This window comes from Sardina pilchardus, chromosome 2 (genome assembly GCF_963854185.1).
Source record: "Sardina pilchardus chromosome 2, fSarPil1.1, whole genome shotgun sequence".
Taxonomy (NCBI): domain Eukaryota; kingdom Metazoa; phylum Chordata; class Actinopteri; order Clupeiformes; family Clupeidae; genus Sardina; species Sardina pilchardus.
Genome location: NC_084995.1, coordinates 34,626,722 through 34,647,402, shown reverse-complemented (window position 1 = coordinate 34,647,402; position 20,681 = coordinate 34,626,722). Strand labels below are relative to the sequence as shown.

General features: G+C 44.8%; 3 protein-coding genes across 6 annotated transcripts in view; 1 reads left to right on the top strand and 2 right to left on the bottom strand.

Annotated features, from left to right (window-relative positions):
• Positions 1–623: 623 nt before the first annotated feature.
• Positions 624–3,385, bottom strand: bambib (BMP and activin membrane-bound inhibitor homolog (Xenopus laevis) b). The gene is made up of 3 exons (XM_062556473.1): positions 2,953–3,385; positions 2,004–2,288; positions 624–1,568 (listed from the first exon to the last, which is right to left on the bottom strand). The coding sequence occupies exons 1-3, from the start codon at positions 3,158–3,160 to the stop codon at positions 1,141–1,143; spliced, it is 921 nt and encodes a 306-aa protein (XP_062412457.1). The 5' UTR covers positions 3,161–3,385; the 3' UTR covers positions 624–1,140.
• Positions 3,386–4,171: 786 nt separating this feature from the next.
• On the bottom strand, positions 4,172–17,034 carry LOC134071514 (WW domain-containing adapter protein with coiled-coil-like). 4 transcript variants are annotated; one of them, XM_062528279.1, is made up of 13 exons: positions 16,768–17,034; positions 16,464–16,497; positions 15,623–15,818; positions 15,134–15,225; positions 13,525–13,640; positions 13,113–13,231; positions 11,965–12,282; positions 10,534–10,656; positions 9,885–10,033; positions 6,716–6,816; positions 6,018–6,213; positions 5,584–5,711; positions 4,172–5,434 (listed from the first exon to the last, which is right to left on the bottom strand). In XM_062528279.1, exons 1-13 carry the CDS (start codon positions 16,806–16,808, stop codon positions 5,365–5,367), a joined length of 1,683 nt encoding a protein of 560 aa, XP_062384263.1. In that variant the 5' UTR covers positions 16,809–17,034; the 3' UTR covers positions 4,172–5,364. The 4 variants fall into 4 exon arrangements, with proteins under 4 accessions (XP_062384263.1, XP_062384255.1, XP_062384248.1 ...); XM_062528271.1 differs by having other exon boundaries at positions 6,018–6,216; positions 15,623–15,815; positions 16,768–17,033; XM_062528264.1 differs by having other exon boundaries at positions 6,018–6,216; positions 16,768–17,032.
• Positions 17,035–19,855: 2,821 nt separating this feature from the next.
• Positions 19,856–20,681, top strand: part of LOC134099467 (MAGUK p55 subfamily member 7-like) — a 31,186-nt gene continuing 30,360 nt past the window's right edge. Inside the window, exon 1 of the mRNA XM_062552350.1 lies at positions 19,856–19,859. Coding sequence (XP_062408334.1) covers positions 19,856–19,859 — 4 coding nt within the window. The remainder of the gene's footprint in view (positions 19,860–20,681) is intronic.

Sequence of the window (20,681 nt, the reverse complement as noted above, 5' to 3'; positions counted from 1 at the left end):
AGACCATGTGAGCGAAACGGACAAACAGCAGCAAACACACAAAGGAAAAAGTGAGTGAGAGACCAAACGAGCTAAAGATACGAGATAAAGCTCTCCCTGTGAAGCGGAGTGGCTGTGGCCTGGGGGAGGCTCTCCGTTGTGAGTCAGAAGACGTGTAGCGCTACTGTAAAACAAGACATCAGTGTAATAGCTTCCATACTACTCCCGCACACCCCACAGGGCCTCTAATGAGTCCAGTCCTCCAGTGGAGGCACACCGAGACAGTGTATGTAAATGAGAGTCTTTCTGTCTGACGTACGTGTGTGTGAGTGAGTGTGTGTGTGTGTGTGTTAGACTGACAGAGAGCGAGCGAGAGTGCGAGAGAGAGAGAGAGAGAGAATGTCAGACTGTGAATAACCAGACGCAGTTGGCAGAGGACCACCCCCTCGGCATGTTCAATATTTTTTAAGCGAGCATAAGGGACACTCCCAAACTATTTTGGAAGCCAGCTAACAGTTAGCCATGTCGTCATGGAAATTAATTACATGATGATGTGGTGGAGCATGGTTATTGAAAGAAGAGGGAAAGACTACTATGGGAAATGCAAAAAGTACTGCAACAAACTCAAGCACTTTTTTCAGACATATTATTATGTATATACAGTACATACATACACACACAGAAATCTTTACAGAGATCAACTGGAAGATATTACACAGGAACGGATGCACTCATAGAAGCAACTCAATTCTTCTGTCATAGAACTGGAGTTTCCTTGTGTTCTGCAGCCAGTCAGTGTCTAGTCGTTTCCTTAAAGCAAAACGCTACAGTTTTCTTTTCATAAAAAAGTGCAATTAACAATTGTAATTTTGGACTCCTTCAGTGATTACAGAGGAAGATTCCGCTACTGTACAGTTGACTTCTATGCTTGTGAGCCACAGCCCAAGCTTCTCCACTGTTGATCCAACTTATGTTTTCAAGTATAAAGTGCCTCTAAAAAAGCTTTAACCACACGGTTAAAATGCTCAGAACTTCAACGTTTTTGTCGTCCTTGTTTTTTAGTTCTCTCTCTGAACTGCCAGAGATGCGGACAGGTCCTGTCTCAGTCTGCTGGGTAGCTTTCTCATCGTGATGCTTTGAGAAAAAAAAAAAGAACAAACGTCACACAAACTCCATCTTGCCCCGGCCTCCGTACTTCCCCCAGTGGACCAGCGAGAGCAGGCGCTCGCCGGCCAGCTCCGACGACTGCCGCATCTTGTCGCAGGTCAGGCAGCAGTTCTCGTGGCCCGTGACGGGCACCATGCACTCCAGGTCCAGCTTGGCCACGTGGCCCTTCTTGAGCTGGTGGCCGTGGAAGCTGTAGTGGAGACGCGAGAGCATCTCGCGCCGCTGCTGTCGCAGTCGCCGGCTCTCGCTGCGCAACATGCGCAGTGCCAGGGCGATCAGCAGCACCAAGATGAGCCCGCCGGCGATGGGCACGGCGATCACCGCCGCCCGGAACCACACCTCCCGGCTGGATGGCGCCTCCTGGACACGTGCCACAAGGTGACGACCTCCAGCCTCCGCCTGCTGGTGCCGATCCCGTCGGTCTGAGGGTGGGGAGAGCAACATCAGTATGGAAGAGAAGCACACACAGGGACCAGGGCTGGGGGACATTATGAAAGAGACAAAACTCAACAAGCAAGAGAAGAGAGGAGAGGACCGTAGGGTCAGACAAGAGACGAAGGAAACAAGGGCCTGCTGCTGAGAGAAGAGCAGTTAAGGCCAACAATGTGTGTGTGTGATCCTGATTACTTAAACCACAATAGAGAATGGAAGTTAACAGCTGACCTGTCAAAATTCTGAGGTCAATTTGGTATGATTTTCGAAAAACTAGGTGGCCATTATATTTTACTCCAATCACTGTGTCTCATGGCTACAGAGGTCAAGTTATTTAAATCACTTGTTTCTAACAAAGGTCAAGAAGGGCCTCACAAGGAAGATAAGCATGACCAAGCGTTTCAAATCAGGGCACTTATCCATACCTAAAGTTTCTCTTCTGCCGTAGGCCAGGTCTTGAAGGCCTCTGTAATTGCACATGTCCTCGTGACAGCACTCCAGAGTGGAGGAGCCCCGGCCCGTCGCGTCAAAGGCGGCGTCGGACCGACACACGTCGTCCGAGTTGAGCAGAGGATCGTAGCAGCCGTGGGAGAGCAGAGAGCGGGGGCTGCTCGGGTCTAAACTCCGGGTGAAGCAGGCGTTCACCTCGGACTTGCACATATAGCCGGTTGCCACACAGTGTGGAGCATCACAGTAGCACCTTATTTCACCTGCGAGACCATCAATGGAAAAACAGAAGCCATTTCAGTATAAATGCAGATAGAAAAAGTCATCCAGTGTTCAAGCATGCACGTGAAATTGCACATTGAATAATTACACTCTTTTGGCCTACATTATTCAAAGCAAGAACCTAAAAACGGATAAGCCATACTACTATGATATAGTAGGCTGTGAAACATGCAAATTTAATTGGAATGAGCACTACTTTATCAGCTCATAAAAACTCAGTATAGGACCGTCATGTGCCGATGGACTGTTTAGTAGGCTATATTATAGGCTATAGTTTTATCTCTTGAAAAGGTGGACCCTGCCATAAAATAGTAATAACTTAAGAGCCATTCATGATTCTTTTATACGTGGTCTGAGTAACCCAAAAAGAATGTGGATAAGACATAGACTGCCTACACCAATTTAAGGCTATGCCTCACTAAATGCTCCACAGTCCCAACAGCAACAACTGCGCTATGTCATGAACTGCAGGACAGGAATCCATTAGTCTACCCCGGCAGTGGTATGAAAATCTTGTCTTGTCATTAATCTTAAAGTAGGCCTATGTGAACAGTGTTGAGCTGTGTAGCCTACAATGTCAGTGCAAGGTAAGAAAACAAGGTGTAGATGTGGAGATCAAACGGCTATGATGTATCCAAGACGAACCTTTCGTCAGAAGAACAGCCAACGCACAAAGTTCCAGTTGTAACCACATGGAAACGATACTGAAATGCCGATCCATTAGTAAACTGTTTTGTTTCAAAGACTTTTCCTTTATCCAAACTGTATGAATACGGTCCGTTGCTAAGGTTTGTGTTGATTTACACAAACAGCGAACATCCAAGACAAACTGTGTGTGACATTTTACAACCATATCACATCGACTCTGGAGAATCTGAGACTCGTCAACTTTTAGCTCGTTGTAAGAAATGTCTCTCAGACGCTACAATGTAGCCATTTTCAGTAGCTCAGTGAGTAGTCCACAGCTTCGTCGCATCCATCATCTTCACAAATGCGTTTTGTTAGACGTCTTTGTTAGATCCACAGCAGTAACCCCGTTAATGTCCTGGTACTTCCGTGGCATTAGTGCAAAATAAGGAGAGCTCGGCAGAGCGCAACGTCTGCGCATAGCCTACTTCAGAACCTGCTTGTCATACTCTCCGCCTTCCAAGAAATTCATTGGATTATACATACTGCCATTTGCATGAATGGGCTTGTCGTTTTCATAAACTTGCTTCAATGGAAATCACAATAATTTCTTCCGTGCCTTTAATAATTAAAAAAAGAAGTAAAAAACAGTTAAACTGCAACTGTTGATAAATTGACCCCTTTTCTACAATCTGATGAAGAATGGTATAAGATAAGAGTATGTAGTCTATTCTCCAAAATGCCTTTGTTTTCCACCAAGTCGTCTGCAAGACAACAATCTTGCATAATGTAGTGCAATTGTAACTTTTTGTATTGCAATCGTGCGCATATTTTTTTTTGCCACTTAAAAAGCGGTCGTCCTAAAATAAAGCACTAATGGGTGGCCTATGTTAGATAATACTACATTCTTAAAGTTTACAGAGTCTCCAAAGAGTTTTTAAAAGATGGACATGACATTGTGCAGGGAGCGACAATGAGCTGAATAAATAGTACTGCAGTCTAGGTTTCCCTCTGTTTATAATCTATTTGTGGTGTAGTTACCTAAAACATCACCAATTTTAGTATATTTTAGGCTGCTAAATTATACCTTGCAAACACTACCTTGTATTCATAAACAGTACACATAACCTACACATGGTTTAATTCTGACCATGTGCATCTGCAAAACCTTCAACACAGACAACTTTAGGCCCCAAGGCACAGAAGTAGATTTATAAATAAATCCAAGACAGACATATGTTAGAATAGTCTTTTATTCTTATATATTTAAGAAACCATATACAAAGCTATGCCCTTCTTCCCATTCCATCAGTCTAATGCATTGTGGCTGGTGGGAGCTTGACATCACAGCACTCATCAGGCGAGAGGGAGGGGAAAGACAGTGAGTGCAGGGACTACACAAGACACGTATACGGAGCAGCCCCTTACGCCACACAGTTCCACGACCGTATACCTCCTGCTCATCATATAGAAAAAATGAGATCCGACTTTTCTGGAGACACCCACATTATAATGACTTCCCAGGAAAAGAAAAAAAAAAGTGCATGATATCTTTGATGTTCCATGCAAAGGCAGAGCTGTTTGGACCCACAACGCCTCCCCTCCCCGACTCCATTGGCGCATGCTGATGACCTCGCAAGACTTGTTCTACCAAGGGCCCAGCGGCATTATGTGTCACTGCCTCCGGCAGACGCAGTTACACGTGTGCAAATGCTTTTACAACATCCCAGATCTGTACGCTTCACAGATCCAACTTTTTTTTTTCTGTTTTGCTTATTTTTTTTTTATCTTTTTATTAACTCAACTCTTGTTAGCAACTGTACATAAGGAATGAAACTTTCCACTGGCCCCAAGGCAGTTCTCTGAAGCTTAGAAGTTAAAACAAACAAACAAACAAATAAAAGAACAAAAGTAAGAGGTTCAGTTGGGGCGGAATGAGAGAGAGAGAGAGAGCGCAGGGGCAAGCAGGCATGGATTTGCTTGGCTGACTTGCTGTGTTGGGGGGAGAAAACCATTAGGGGGCAGTAGGCAGCACGGCAGTGCCCAGCACACCGGCGTGTCACGGCCTGGCTCTAGCGCAGGGTGGTGGGGGAGGAGGGGTCAGGTGCGCTGGCTGCCCTGCTGATACTGGGGCTCGGAGCTTGGGGCCATGGGGCGGCCGCCAGTGGTCCTCTCTCTGCCTCTCAACTCTTGGCTCTGCTCCGGGAGAGCCTCAGCAGCCTTGACTAAGAGATCTCCCCTGCCGCTGGACTTGAGTGCTCAGAAGCACTGAAAAGCCGAGCTCACAGGCTCTGTGGCGTGTGGGGTGTGTGTTGGTGTTGGTGTTGGCGTGTATGTGTGTATGTGTGTGTCTGTATGAGAGTATATGTTTGTGTGTAGATGTTTCTGTTGTCACAATGCCTGGTTTTGTGACTAACCCCCTCAGGCCCCTCAAATCATATAGGAGTTCTGATTCTTCATCTTATCCAGCTCCTTGATTTGTTGTCTTAAGAAGAGAATCCTGTTAAAACAAAACAAATAGAAAAAGTTGTGTGTGTTTATATTAGACATCTGTCCTCTTAAAATAATCTTCAAGAGTCTTGAGGTTTAGTGTGATTAGCCCAGGTAGGTCTTTCTTATGCATGGGTTCGCCTGTGGATGGAGTCTCACCTCTGTTCTCTGAGCGTGGCCTGGATCTCACACACACGCACTAAAGACCTGAGGTTCTTCAGCTCGGTGCAGATGTCCGACATGTACAGGTTGCCCATGGTGTGGGCCTCCTCCCTCAGCCTGGCCACCTGGAGTGGACAGACATGATCCACAGTCACTCACGCGAACTGGACCTCATCTCACTGGGCAATGACTTAACACCTCAAATGAGTTCACGGACAACATGATATGAAATACACTCTGACCATGCAATCAATGCAGACTATATGCTAGTGAATACATTATCATAAACACTACTAACATTACAACTACCAGGGAACTTCAACCATTTCTCATCTGGAGGGGAGCGTGTTTTTAAATGACACACACACAGTCGTGTTTAACCCAATCTGCGGTAGCCTGTCCATCGGTCATCCTGAGGCCGACTTGCGTACCTGTTTCTCCACGTGTTCCCCCGGCCAGCCCTGCACGTGTCTGATGAGATTCTCGTTGAAGTGGGTGGCCAGGGAGGGCGTGAAGCCGCTCTGGGGCCGGCCAGGGGCCGCGCTGACGGGCAGCGATCCAGTGCCACCGCTGCCTATGGACGCTCCACTGGCCACATGGTTGGACCCCGGCGAGGTGCTGCCCTGACTACTGAAAAGGGAGAGAGAGACAGACAAAACCAATTCAGCACCATGTACAGCCATAACTCAAATCTCCATCAATAGCCATACAGCGTTTAACCCCTACACAAAGTTGTTCTAACACATTGATCAAACTAGTAATTATTAATAGTAAATATAAGCATTTATAGACTAACACACTCTAATGAGACTGAAAACTTCAGTGGGTTCTTCCTGCAAGTTTCTGATTGCCACAGAGAGATTCCTATGACCACATTTCACTGGAAAATCTGACTTGTGTCCTGTGCACATCGAGCCTGCTATTTCCATAGGCCACCAACAGATGGCGCTGCACACTAATCAACTGCTAGCAAACATACTGCTAAATGGCTCTGGCACCCCCTGCTGTGCAAAAGATTTTGGACCGAGACTTGTTTTCAAAACTCAAACACCATTTGAGAATTTAAAAATGAAACCCACATATACCGCAGTTCTATATTATCATATTGATGCATATGTTTAAAACATACTTCTGTCGGTGCAGGCGCGGGTCCTCTAATTCCAGGGCTTTCTCAGCAGGGGTAAAGGCCTGTGGTGCGGCAGATCCTGGCTTCACCAGCGACGCGTTAACCTGAGACCGGGGATGGAAAGAGAGATCATGCATGGATTTGGCAACCGGTCTTTAAATGTAAGCTCTTCATAAACACTGCTCCATCCAACAGCGGAACACGTGAGCTCACTCAGCCCATGCAGCAGTCCCAAGTCTCAAACCGCCAGGCCTCGTCCCAACACCAAATTTGACAATTATGGATAGAATACGCTACTTGAGATTCAGTCTATGGACACTTAAAGAGAGTACTACCAGGGGTCGATCTGTTCCAGACTAAACCATTTACAGTTAGCATATCACCAGCTGCAGAACCACACATTCCTTCTAGTTAAAGGGATATTCCGCCATTTTTGGAAATACGCTCATTTTCCACCTTCCCTCGAGCAAAACAATCGATATTTACCTTGTTCCCGTTCATCCAGCCATTCTGTGAGTCTGGCGATACAACTTTTAGCTTCAGCCTAGCATAGATCATTGAATCGGATTAGACCATTAGCTTCTCACCTGCTAGCTTCATGTTTAAAAGTGACTAATATTTCTGGTAATTTTCCCATTTAAAACGTGTGTCCTCTCAAGTTAGAAAGTGCAATAAGACCAACTGAAAATGAACCCTGCCGTTTTTCTAGGCTGATTTGACATGGAACTACATTCTCATCTGGTGTAATAATCAAGGCAACTTGCAGCTACTGGCACTACTACTGCTTGATGTCTATGGGGACTATTTTCAGATGCTGCGTACGATATCACTGCGCCTATGGTACATTTGCAAGTTGCCTTGATTATTACGCCAGATGAGAGTGTAGTTCCATGTCAAATCAGCCTAGAAAAACGCCAGGTTTCATTTTCAGTTGGTCTTATTGCACTTTCTAACTTGAGAGGAGACGCGTTTTAAATGGGAAAATTATCAGAAATCTTAGTCACTTTTAAACATGAAGCTAGCAGGCGAGAAGCTAATGGTCTAATCCGATTCAGTGATCTATGCTAGGCTGAAGCTAAAAGTTGTATCGCCAGACTCACAGAATGGCTGGATGAACGGGAACAAGGTAAATATTGATTGTTTTGCTCGAGGGGAGGTGGAAAATGAGCGTATTTCCAAAAATGGCGGAATATCCCTTTAACCTACAGCTGCACATACGTGACCCTGTAAAGCGGAACCAGTCGTTTCGGTAAAATTTAGTAAATTAAGTTATTGTGCTCACGTGAACGGCCATAAACTAAGCTTTCCAACGATATGTATATCGAGGGTATTACACAAACTATCGCTAAGATAACCGCATCCAAAGCTGACATGGTTCTCCTGTCACGATATGCCAGAAGAGGAGAAATCACCTGTTTAAGCGGCGCGTGCACAACGGGAATGACAGCAAATGTGTTGAATCTTCGCCAGGTTTAACAGTCAAAACGTAGGTTTTTCAGTGAAATGCGTTCACGATATGAAACTGTAGACTGTATACAGCCGAATTATGCGAAAACGTGAAATTCAACATTTTAACCCGGAAGTTTGTTATTGTTGATTTTCTCAAAATAACGATGTGCGCAAAACGACTGATTTCGCTGCCAGTGTTAACTATAATGAGTAGGACCAAGGAACAATATGGCTGGGCATCTCTTTCAGAATGATTCAGACATTTCTCCGAAGCTTTCCTTATCGTTGGTCAGAGTGGACGCTCATATCACTTCAGTTACAGTTGTCTACACGGTGGACAATGGGGATGGCCCTTCCACGCTGGTTTGAGGACATCTGGAACTGCTGAATGGTCTGGCTCCTGGAGACAGGTGCGGTGGAGCTCGATGGTGTTTTGAGCCCCCAACGTCGTCTTCCAGGCAGCGCTGCCACTGTTGACTTAAAGGCACTTAATCCTACGCCTAACCCTAACTAGAGATGCACCGATATGGAATTTTAGGGCCGATAACGATAACCGATATTTATCGGCTTGTTGTGGCCGATACCGATACGATAACCGATATTACTGTTGGAGAAAAAATATGCAAAAATAAATTCAAAATTCAAAAATAAAATAAATTCAAAATTCAAAAATGAAAATGAACATTTAATGCATAATTCAATTGCAGTAATTGTATACCACCAATGACTGACATAACTCATAATAGTCCTCAGTGGTACAGCAGTCAACAGCAGCAATAGCCTGGGCCTATGCGTGGCTCCTTTAAGTGAACATGACGTCATGGAGGTGCGAGTGAGTGAGTGGCAAGGGACAGTGCATGAATCGCTCTCATATGGAGTAAACACTCAACGCAGATATATGGCTAGAAGCTGTGAAAAATCTAGCGACCAAATCAGAGTTTCGTGGGAAACTTATGTATAGTTTTAGCAGCGGTTAATTAAATAAAGCTGCAACTCCTCGGACTGTATCTTGTTGTAGGCTAATTGATTCCCAATGTGCCACCTCCAGCCGAACCGCAAAAAAAGACTGCCAAATTAGCGCTGTCCAGTGAAAGTACCTTCTGTTGCGCACAACCTGCAGTGCTGCATCGGTAATATTACAAAAACCAACCGAACGAACTGCAAATATAACACTTAGAACTATATCTACGGATTTGTTCCACCAAAAACTTTGTTTGTCTCCCCGACTAGCGCGGCAGTACGTGCAGACATAACACACCAGCAAAACAATTCACTTCTGAGTAGGCTGAGCTTCGCTCTCTGCTTAGGATAAAATGAAGATCGTTCAGGAGAGGATTTTGGGCTGCATCTAAACGCAGATCTTGTTAGAATGGTGAAATACATCCACACAGCTGGCATTATTTTCAGGAAGAAGTAGCCAACCAAGCTCAAGTAGCATGCAGCCAGACGGGCCTTATGTAGTTGGGAAATTAGGGCTTTAAAAAATATCGGCGCAAATTATCGGCCGAAATTCTGTTATCGGACCGATAATAATATTTTAAAAATGTCACTTATCGGCCAATAATATATCGGCCGCCGATATATCGTGCATCTCTAACCCTAACCCTAACTTCTTATCCTTAACCCAAGCGCCTTCCAGGCAGCGCTGCCTTAAAGACAACGTTGGGGGCTCAAAACACCAAGAAACTGCGGTGGAGGCACCGGCAGGCCCAGCACGGCTCACCTTGGGCTGGGAGGACAGGCCTGCGACACTCAGGGGGGGCTTCAGGGACACGGCATTGGTCTGAGGGGTGCTGACCCGCGGGGACACGTACGACCTTGGAGACGAGGCATCTGACGGCAGCGACAGTGGGGACTGGGTTGTCGTTTGAGCTGCAAGGTAGCGAGGAAAGAGTTAAGGGGGTGGGGAGGGGGGGGGGGGGGGGGGTAGTCTACATTTAATTCAGACCTCCTTTAGTCACACAATACCAACATGTAACAGTATAAATGAATGTGAACACATATATGCTGTGTGCTGTGAGGGCTTAGAGGCCTTCAAGAGACTTAACACTTAGAGCAGTGACTGGTATGGAGCGGTGAGTTAGTTAACAATGGGAAGGGGGTGGGACAGGCTTTCAAAATGTGGCCGTGAATTTTAAAAGAAGCATCTCCTGGGTAGACTGCAGGGTGTTCACGTTTGCCTATATACATGTAAAAATTCAGTCTGATGGTGCATGGATATGAACACAGCCAACATTTCCAAACCATAATGACCACCATGTACTGTGACTGAAGCATCAGTGAGGGGCCTATAGCACCTACATTAGGTCTGCAGAGGCTGGGGAGGAGGGAGGAGGGAGTGGGAGTGGGAGTGACTCGGACTGGGGCCATACCTTGTGTGGAGAGCTGCGCAGCTTGGGAAAGCAGAGTAGTGATGTTGAAAGCAGACGGTCCGGCAGTGAGAAGTTTATGAAGCATAGACTGTAAGGAAGCTTGTGTGACAGCGGCGGTGAGAACTAGAGAAGGGAAACAAGACAAAACACACACACACACACACACACACACACACACACACACACACACACACACACACACACACACACACACACACACTTATTCTCACGGCAGCTTTGGACACGAAAAGCCGTAAGGGTGCAGGGAGAACAGCAATTACATCTATTCAGGGAGAACCAAGTCTGTGAAACATTTCAAATTGGGTCATTTCTTTTTCTTGAACGGATTTTTATATCATTACAGCGATGGCTAATTCATTTACGGCAAACGGCTCTATAAACAGTCTGTGAAACGTCGCTCACATACATGTTTGTTTCTCTTTCATTTCCATCAGACAAATTCTAAATGGCGAGAAGTCCGCTCCATTTTAACATGGCTGGCTAAAGCATGCCACACTGTGCAAACACTTTCTATTCAGAACCACGTGCAGAGACCAATTAAACTTAAACGCATTCAGAACAAGAAAATAAATGAACGCCTCCCCGGAAAAAAATAACATATTATGAGTCACCTAAATGATATAACATGCAGCGTTGCTATGAAGCAAAGAAGGCTGCTGAGCATTATTCATCTCCTTTAGGAAACTGTGAATGCAGAGGTAGAGAATAGAGCTCGCGTGTGTCTGCCCATATGAGCATAAATATACAGTAAGAGAGTCAATGAAGCTCCGTTCCTGTCTGCATCTCCTTGCTTCGGACTAAAGCACCTGCTGAGGGTATACCGGCTGAGGGTGGAGAGAGAGCGGAGGTCGAGAGCGCAAGGGGCAGCAGACACACTAAGAGCAGGATCACGCAGCATTATCGAGCTGATCAGGGTAGCAGAGGGACATCTCTGTAGGGGAGAGAAGCCAGACAGGCTGGAGACTGCCGTCTGAGATCTCATTAAAACATCCAAGAGCCACACATAGAGGAGGTAACGGTCAGCAAGCCACTGGGAGCAATCGTCCCATGAGGAGAGAGCCCTCTCTCTAGCTGTTACATAGGACCCGGGAGTAAACCAACCCTCACTTATACCAATCATCACACACTGGGGGGGGGGGCTCACACCCTAAGGACATGGTCAGAGATAGCTGGAGAGACCTAACGCCCTGGGGACATCATGGGGTGCCTCTCGACATCTCTCCTCGATCCTCGAGGGGCGTTCACACTGATGATCTATATCCCATCTATCCCATTGTTGCCGCCCCATCATTCTTTATCCACATCAGTGAGGACGAGGATCGAGGAAGGAAGGGAGGGTGTATCAAAGACCAAATGAGAGGCACCCACGGTCAGAGGAGACGAGGTTGGGTGCCGGGGGAAAGGCCTTACCTTCGTTGAGCTTGCCCACGTCCACGTTGGCGTGGTTGAGGTGCAGCGTGGCCTGCAGCGCGGGCAGCAGCTGCCGGAGCAGAGCCGGGTCCTGCAGCAGGGCGGCGCTGGAGGACACGGGCAGCGAGCCGCTCGAGGAAGAGGAGGCAGAGGAGGAGGAGGAGGCGGGGACAGAGGAGGAGGAGGCGGCAGAGGAGGAAGAAGAACTGGAGGGGTTCATGCCCTGAGCAGCACTGGAGGAGGTGCATGTAGATGAGGAAGAGGAGGAGGACTGGGATGACGCTGGATGGCTGGCGGGGTTGTCACCTGCAGCACTCTCTGGTGAAGGGCAAAGTTCATTCAGTTTAGGCTCAACAAGCTGTACACTTGTGTGATCACTGAGTGTCTAACAACAATGAAGAACAGACTGTAGATGTTGAACCTCTGATCATCATCAACATCAACAATAACAACAACAACAACAAAATATCATGTCATGTCAACCAGCCGTATTAATCTTATTCTCCAACCGAAAGCAGGACGCCCATAACTGTGTGATGGGGTCTTGCACTTCTACACAGACTGAAAAATCACTCTGTCATTTTTGTTAAGGCTTATTTTAAGTATTGTAGTGAATTTGAAGCTGGGTCTCAACGAATCTACCAACATTCTCTGGACATCCTGGACAACTACAGGTTGTGAATACTGGCCATTTCAGTTCATTCCAGTATTGAGATGGTGTAATATTGACACCCAGATGTCTATTCTTTGGTTGGAGATTAGACCTTGGGCAACAAGGCCAATTCAAGTCATCATTAACAGTCAAGATTCTCTCAACGGAAGCCACCGTTGAGCAACCAAAAGACTACATCCAGTACAATTACGAGTAGGGGTGCATTCTTTGATGCTTGCATTTTTAACAGAGAGGTGTTAATTGCACACAGAACCAACCATAACAAATCATCTAATACCAGGTTTTTAGACCAGTCTACACTAATATGAAACTAGCAAGTAGTCAGGTACCCATCCGTAGCCTACATCCGAAGTGCTTGTCATCAAGTCATCAGACATAAAATCATTACTTGAACTCCTGTTGGTCTTTGGGTCCAGTAGCACTCAAACAATGATCTAAATGTTAGCCACAGGGTGAATAGAAAATCAGCTCTTACTGGTACTGGAGAAGGCGCCGGCGGCCGAGCCCTGCATGGCCTCTCGTCTGTAGTCCCGGTCTTTGGGAAAGCTGTTGACAGTGGGCGTCGATTTAGAGGCCTCTTTAGGTCTTTGCTCCCTACGGTAGCACCGCAGCACAAAGCACAGCATTTCATATTAGCCATCACGGTTACTGATCCGACAGCTGAGAAATGCCCACTAGATAACGAAATTCATCTCTGCCCTGTTACAAGGTTCAACATGCATACTTGTAATACGATAGTTCCCCTATGCAAAGATAACATCAGTCCCTCAACTGGAAGGGCAGAGTATGGCAACATGCTCATGTATGCGTGGCATACAAGCCTCAACTATCCCTGAAGAAACTCTAATGCAAAAAGAAAAGGCAAAGAAGGGTCTTCTTTGCCTCACCTCTCCACCCAGTCCTTTGGCTTCTCCCACTGAGAGACCTCTGTTCTGCAGTTGTAGTAGTACTTCTTCCCCGAGGAGCTGATATGCTCAGACCAGTCGTCTGCAGGCTCGTGTGGCTGAAGGGAGAGTAAGGGGAGGGAGAACAGGGCGCCGGTGAGACACGAGAAGAACAGACACAGAAACAAAACATATCTGATATTCATCTTTCATCTGATGCAACTGCCTGCAAGTGTGCACAACTCCGAGGATTGTCCCTGATTTAGATGGCTCCAAGTGTCAATGAGCGAGCAAGTGGTAGACCGGGGCTGTTTGTAACAGAATCCGGTGAATGTGAAGAAATTATTAAGTGCACACAAATTAGTCATAAGACGCATTCAGACAACAGTTCTAAGAGCAACTAGGTTCTTTGCATTCACACACAGAATGAACTCTTAGTAGAACAATTATTACATGAACTACTGCAGCAAAGTACTGCAACTGACAGGATTGCTATTTAATTACTAGCTACTGAGGTTTATTGACAAACTAAGCTCATGGTATCAAGAAGCATTAAAACACAGAAAGGAATCAGCATTGCCTTCATCCTTGCTCCTCTCATCGGTCCAAAAGGCTTTTGTCGTGTAACAGTAGTCAGCCCCTGCAGCCTTCACATGCAGTTTTTATGTTAAACAAATTTAAACAGAAGCTGAATTATTTTTAATTATTTAAAAAAGGTGCTTCTCTCCTCGGCCAAGTTGGCATTCAGTCATGGTTCTCATGCACAGGGAAAATACCCTACCCCAAGGTAGAGGCTCAAATAGTGATTTGATTGGTTAATGAGCAAAATCGAATCATGGACGACATCTTTAACAGCCAAATTCTCTAGGGTAGGTCATCTAGGTGGGTCCCTGACTGCAATTAAAGGCAAGTCAGAAGCTGCTTTAGATTACGGTAGGTTCCATTTGTATCTCTTGAATTAGTATTAGCAAGTATACAGCAGGTAAATACAAACCCTTTCTGCAAAAAAAACAGACATTTCCCCCACTGCAAGAAAAGGCATGGAGTAAGACCACCCCTCAGGAGGAGTGGTTTGGGACGTACTGGGAGTCCCTACGGAGCTATAAGAACCATTTAATCCACAGCAGAACTTGTAAAATCACAGGTTAGTTTTTGTGCGTGTACAAACCAACTATTCCGACTTTGTATGTGATTACAATTCAGCCTGTTAGTTACACAAAACTCGCCAGCTTCAACAAGTGCATGTCTGCGCAAACAACTTCAACGAATCCAACAAGGCTGCATACCCTTCAGTACAATAAAACCCTTTGAAGAGGTCACACTGACTACATGTTGGAGTACTTGGAGCTGGAGGACTCGCACAGCAAGAGGGGGAGTCTGAGCCTACAGTATATGAGTTTTCCAGATAATGACATTAAAGGCAGCGTGGGCCAAATAGCAGTGTCGTTGCAGAACACTTGGCATGCTCACAGGGCTAACCAGAGCATTAGCTGGGATAAAGGTTAGGGCATAGTCATGCACATTCTGCCAGCACTGACGTCCAAAATGCATCCGCAGACTGGCCGCTAATACCATTTCACCCAAGAGGCATAATCCACACCCGAGCCCATACCATGTCTGAAGCTTTGCTTGGATGGGAGTGGGAGTTTGATCCGTGGTGGCTGCTGTGGCTGAGAGAGTTCTCTTGTGGGGAGTAGCTGGTTCCTGGAGAGAAGGGAAAAGGCACAGAGCTACTTTGAAGTGTCTTTCATGAACACCCTACCAGCTAAATACATGCCATTAAAGTGCCCAGCTTGGTCTGGGTATGGGGTATACTGGAGTTTAATACAGGTTTGAAATCAGGCAAAAATTAGTTAGGATGATGGACAGCTAGCTAACACAAGACAACTTTGAGATGTGTCTCTTTTCACAGGTCAACAAACTGGGCTTTGCTGTACAAATGATGCATGGAAAGATTCTAATCATTATTTCGTTTGGTGTGATACTGAGCTATTGGAATATGAACCTGTTGAGATGCACATTTCAAAATGTATAGTCTTGGTGAAGGCTGTAAAGTGCAAACTGGCCAACCCGATTGAGAAGATGGTATGTTGCTACTTACCGCCATCCCTTTCTCTTAGCCGCTGTGTGTGGACAGCTTTTGCCTTGTTAAGTGCTACAACATCGGTAGGTTTGCCGTCTTGGCTATCGGAACGGCGGAGCATTTTGCAAGGTGGGGTGGAATCTGATGCATCTCTTGTTTTCTCATGACGCTGATCAGTGGCAGGGTGGTTCTTCAACGGGTATTTGTAGGTCTGCTAAAGTACAATAATAACATTCTGTAACAAACTGTTTGACACCATCTCTACCAAAGTGACTGTTTCAAACAGTCAAAGGCCTATCTAATTCAGGTACCTGCCACAATTGATTATCGATTAAGTGGCACAACTGCACAATCATTACAAAGCATGTTTTATCAATTTCTCCATCATACTTACAGCATTTTGTTAGACAATTATGTACATCTGCTTTATTCATATCAGGGGGTTGAGAATTACATTGAGCACATTGTTGACATTCTCTGACTATGTGGACCTCAATGGTGGCCCATTCATTAAACTAGTCATGAATTCAGCTATATCTTTGAAAATAATTTGTTTACCCTAATTTACAAATGAACTATTTTACCATATTACTTTAAAGGCCATTACCTAGAAGTTAAATATCCTATTCTAAAGCGTATAGCTGCTGTTATAGATCTGTTCTAGGCCTATGCTTTAGGCCTGATCTGAGAAATGTATAAGTAGATCAAATGCGTTGCTGTATTAGAGAGGCCTGTGTACGTCTAAAGCCTGCGCCCATACACATACGTCAACTGGCTAGCTAGCTAGCTCAGCGACAACAGGAAAAGCCTGTTATATTATGCTCATGGACTACTTTCTAATAAATATTTTTGAACTTACTTGGTAGGATTGCGAATCCCTTCGGTCACTGCACCTACAATGACAGAATAAAAGTTAATGATTTAAGAAACACTTAACAAGCTTTCTACGGTTAGCTAGCGAACTAGCAAGCTAGTTCTAAGCTTGTTAGCTGAAGCGCGAGCAAGCAAACTTAACCTGCTGTTTTGAAACCTTCCTAAATTATGTTAGACTCATCTGAAGATGTGACAATTGAGGTCGGAACATATAAGTTCACACAAATTACAACTGCGCATTTGCAAAGTCGGAGATAAAGGGGAAAACCCATATTTAAAGAGTTGTTTACCCATCACTGAATCTCGGTGGTTTCCTTGCATGCATTACCATCAATGCCGTATTATATGTGTGCGGGCGTAGAGGTGAAAGAAGTGAAACTATTCTGCTTGTCTATGTTAGCCTATATTCAGCAACTCGATATCTGTCTTAATTTCACCAAAAGAGAATGGGACTACAGCTAGTGTCACTGCTTCGTCTCTTCGCTTCTCGGAAGTGCACAGTCCATCTCTCATTTGCCTACACACTGCACGACCTATCTATGGAGATAACCTCTACATCGACATAGACGCAGCTTCCTCTTTGTGAATATCAGCCAGAGGGAGTAGTGCCCCCTAAAGCATTGAGTCCATTAGTACTCTACCTTGATTAGCAGATATTCATCAATTACGACCAATTCCGATTATGGACGCTGATCGGGACGACTTAAGCTGTTTTATCCAGTACAATATACTGGACACTGATTGATAGAAATTTCTGACAGCAAATAAAATGCACAGCCCATGGGCTAATGCTAACTTTACCCTATCCTAAAAACTTCAACCAAGTTAATAGCCATAGCTAAGCAACTCTTGATATTACTTGGCAACACACAAGTCACACATGCTTTAGATGGTTAGATTTAGCGTAAAAGGTAAAGGCAAAGTCCTCTCTGGTAAATGAAGGACTATGTTTAAAACAGAAATTGCACTCCATCCAGTAGGGGGCAAGCTTCCTGTATTTTAAGATTTAGGCACCATCACTCCAGATTTCTGCTAACTGGTAGGCTATTTAGTTTCAGTGAGCTTTTGGTTTATTATTATTCTCATCCAAGGAATAATTTACTGCCAGCTGTTGTACCTTGACTTTTTTTACTGAGGTACACCAACGACGTAGGCCTACCTGTAGTATACCTTTAGGCTACCAGCAAAGAAGGAACATCAGTCAGTGTTATTATGGTCTTTCAGTCCTAAGTGTAGCCTATAGCCTGAAATGGGGCAATCTTGTGGGAACTGTTACTTACAGGATTCACTGACTTGCCCCAACTTATAGTCTGAACACACAGTGTAATATTCTTATTCTCAAGTATGATCTGGTTTCTGATTGATGGTAGGGTTTAAAAATGGATTAAAAGCTTAACCCAATGGCTGGCAAATAGCCTGAAGTCTGATTGAGCAAAACTAATGGGGGGTGCTTATTTGTCAACAGTAGGCCCAAGTAAATAATTATTTATTTCAATGAAGAAAAAAAAGTAAAGTGCTGACTTGGAAATGCTGGTTTCATTCGGGTGAGTAGGCTAATGAAACACTGACCCACTAAACACGTAGTGGGCCTAGTCTACATCAGTGTCCATAGGGGAAAGCCAACACAATCATGTGCTCCTCTCTTCCATCAAGTGTTTGTGCTCGCTTGGATAATTGGGTCAGTATTGATCATTATCATCCTGGCCAGTGCTGTGTGGTGTGTTACATTCAGTGGCTCCTACCAGTGGCTTCTGTCTGTCTGATCCAGCTCTCCTGTGGTTTGGACACGAGTAGAAAGAGGCACTCCATGAATGTCCTCTTCTGATGTGTTAATGCAAATGCATACCTGAGACTGCAGAGGTGAACTGGGTTTGAAAGAGAAAAGCTGAAAAGGTGAGTGTGGCTTGACTTGTCCATCCATCAGATGGAGCTGATTGTGTTTGTTAGTTCCATCTGGAATCTTTTGGTGTTCTGTATTTTTGTTTTAAATTGGCCAGTTAGTTGTAATACAGTTATTACAAAGTGCCATTGATAGATTCAGAGTGCTGACTCTTTTTTTTTTTGTCAAATCCTTCCTACTGAATGTCTCTAATGTAAATCTCTGACTTGTTGGTCATACTTCATTGAAAGTACTTTAACACTACTTCATAACACACAAATACATAATCTATTCGTGTTGTTCTTTTAGACGACTTCAATAGATTTACTCTTCACATGTGAATTACAAGTGTTTTGCATCTTAATCGGGTGTTATGGAATGTCACTGTACCAAACAGTGGCAAGATCATATCATAGGCTACAGGAAATCCAGATAGCACATTTCACCACTAGGTGGGGACATTATCTCAGAGTCCTCGTTAATGCATTTGATGCTCTGAGCAGCCTGAGAGCAGGTTGAGCAGAATGATTACAAATTACATGGAAATATTTGAAAAAAATGTTTGCAGTGACTATTGTGGAAATAATGAGTAATATTTCTGCTTTTCTAGTCTCTGGTAAAAAAGATGTGTTCAATGATAATTGATCAGAATCTGTCATTATTTTCCACTAACTCATCTTGTTCTCTCCCCACATGCCCCCCGTTCTCTTCTCCTTCACAGATCCAAAGCCAGTACCTGACACTCTTGTTATCGTCAGTTGTGTTATTTGCATACAAAGGAGAATGCTGCATCCACCCATCGGACAGGGAAGTGAGTAGGGGACACAAGACATTGGGCCATATGTCACTTTATAGTGTGTCAATCATTTCAGTAAGGTAGCGGCAGCCCCAGAACGGTAGGGTATAGGCTTCATAGATGGTAGCTTGGCTGCTGCCTGAAGTTGGTCTTGCTGCGTCCCAGTGTAGTCCCTGTTCTCAATAGCTCTCAGTAGTAGTCGCACTGAAATGTGTTGCCGTATAAAAGCAGTGGAGAAGCAGGTGGCCAGCAGCTGGAGTTCAGTGTGATGAGTTTTGGTTGGCCTGACACAACAGTGTTCCATTCTAAAAGAGAGGACTGTGTGCATATACAGGAGAAAACTGCATTCAGGACTTGATGCACTTGGCGGCCAGCTTTTTTTTTTTAACTCAAAATGATGGCTGAAGAGCTGCATCTGGTTGTAACAAGGACAGCAAAACACACATATTTGATTATTTGACATTTGGCATGACCGCAGAACTACTGTGAAATAGATCATCCTGAATGTTAAATACATATTTTAGTATGTATTCATCGTCCAGAGTGGATAGACGGGAATCTTAATTCAAGCTCCCACTTAAATGTAAGACATATGTAATAGACACATGATATGAGTAGAGCAAGAGACAGGCAGGTAGACACTCACAGACATGCAGTAGAGAGAGGGATAGAGTGATCTGACGTCCAGGCCATGAAAACGGTCATGGGTACACATCTGACCCCCTTGGGGCCGTACGCTAACGCTGGTTATCAGATAGACTTTTACAGTGCAGGTTAACAAGAGGCTTTGTTACATTTGGAAGCTCTACAGCCGCCTTCCATTTTGTACGTCCTCCGAGACTTGCCCATAATCTCCGCAGCCTCCAGTTCTGGTGTGTCTCTCCCTAAATTGAGTTTAATAATCCATTCAGTGCAATCTGGCAGCCAGACATCTGTGGACATTATCATCTCGCCAGTGTTTTTGAATGGTCCTGGTATGACTTAAAACACTGAAGACCTATTTAACTTGGTTCAGCATGAGCGAACATGCAACACGCCAGAGAAATTGTGCGTTACTGACGGAACATATCAGGCGCTGACAGCTATTTTTAATCCTTCAGCTCTCTGTGGTCAAATGACTGAGAATAAACAGAGTTTTGTGATAAATGCCCAATTTTTTTTCTGCAGCAAGGAAATGGAAGTGCAGATTTTATAAAAGTGTTGGCACAGAAAACATCTCAGAGAAGGTCCACTGACACGCCACCAACAGCGAAGGACTGCAACATGTCATACTGTACATAGAAATATCACAGACTTGTATCCACACACTGGAAATAATGTATTTTAAAGTGGGAGACCTGCTTTGAAATTCATTTCTTTGAGAGACAGAGAGAAAGAAAGAGGGAGAGAGAGAGAGAGGTGAAGGGATTCGTGAGCTCTAGTTTAATTTCTATGACACTGATTGCAGTGCCGTCATTGTTAAGAGTGTGCTTATGTGTATAGTGGTTGTGTTTATTTGTCTGTGTTGTCCTCACCCCTCTCCCGGGCCT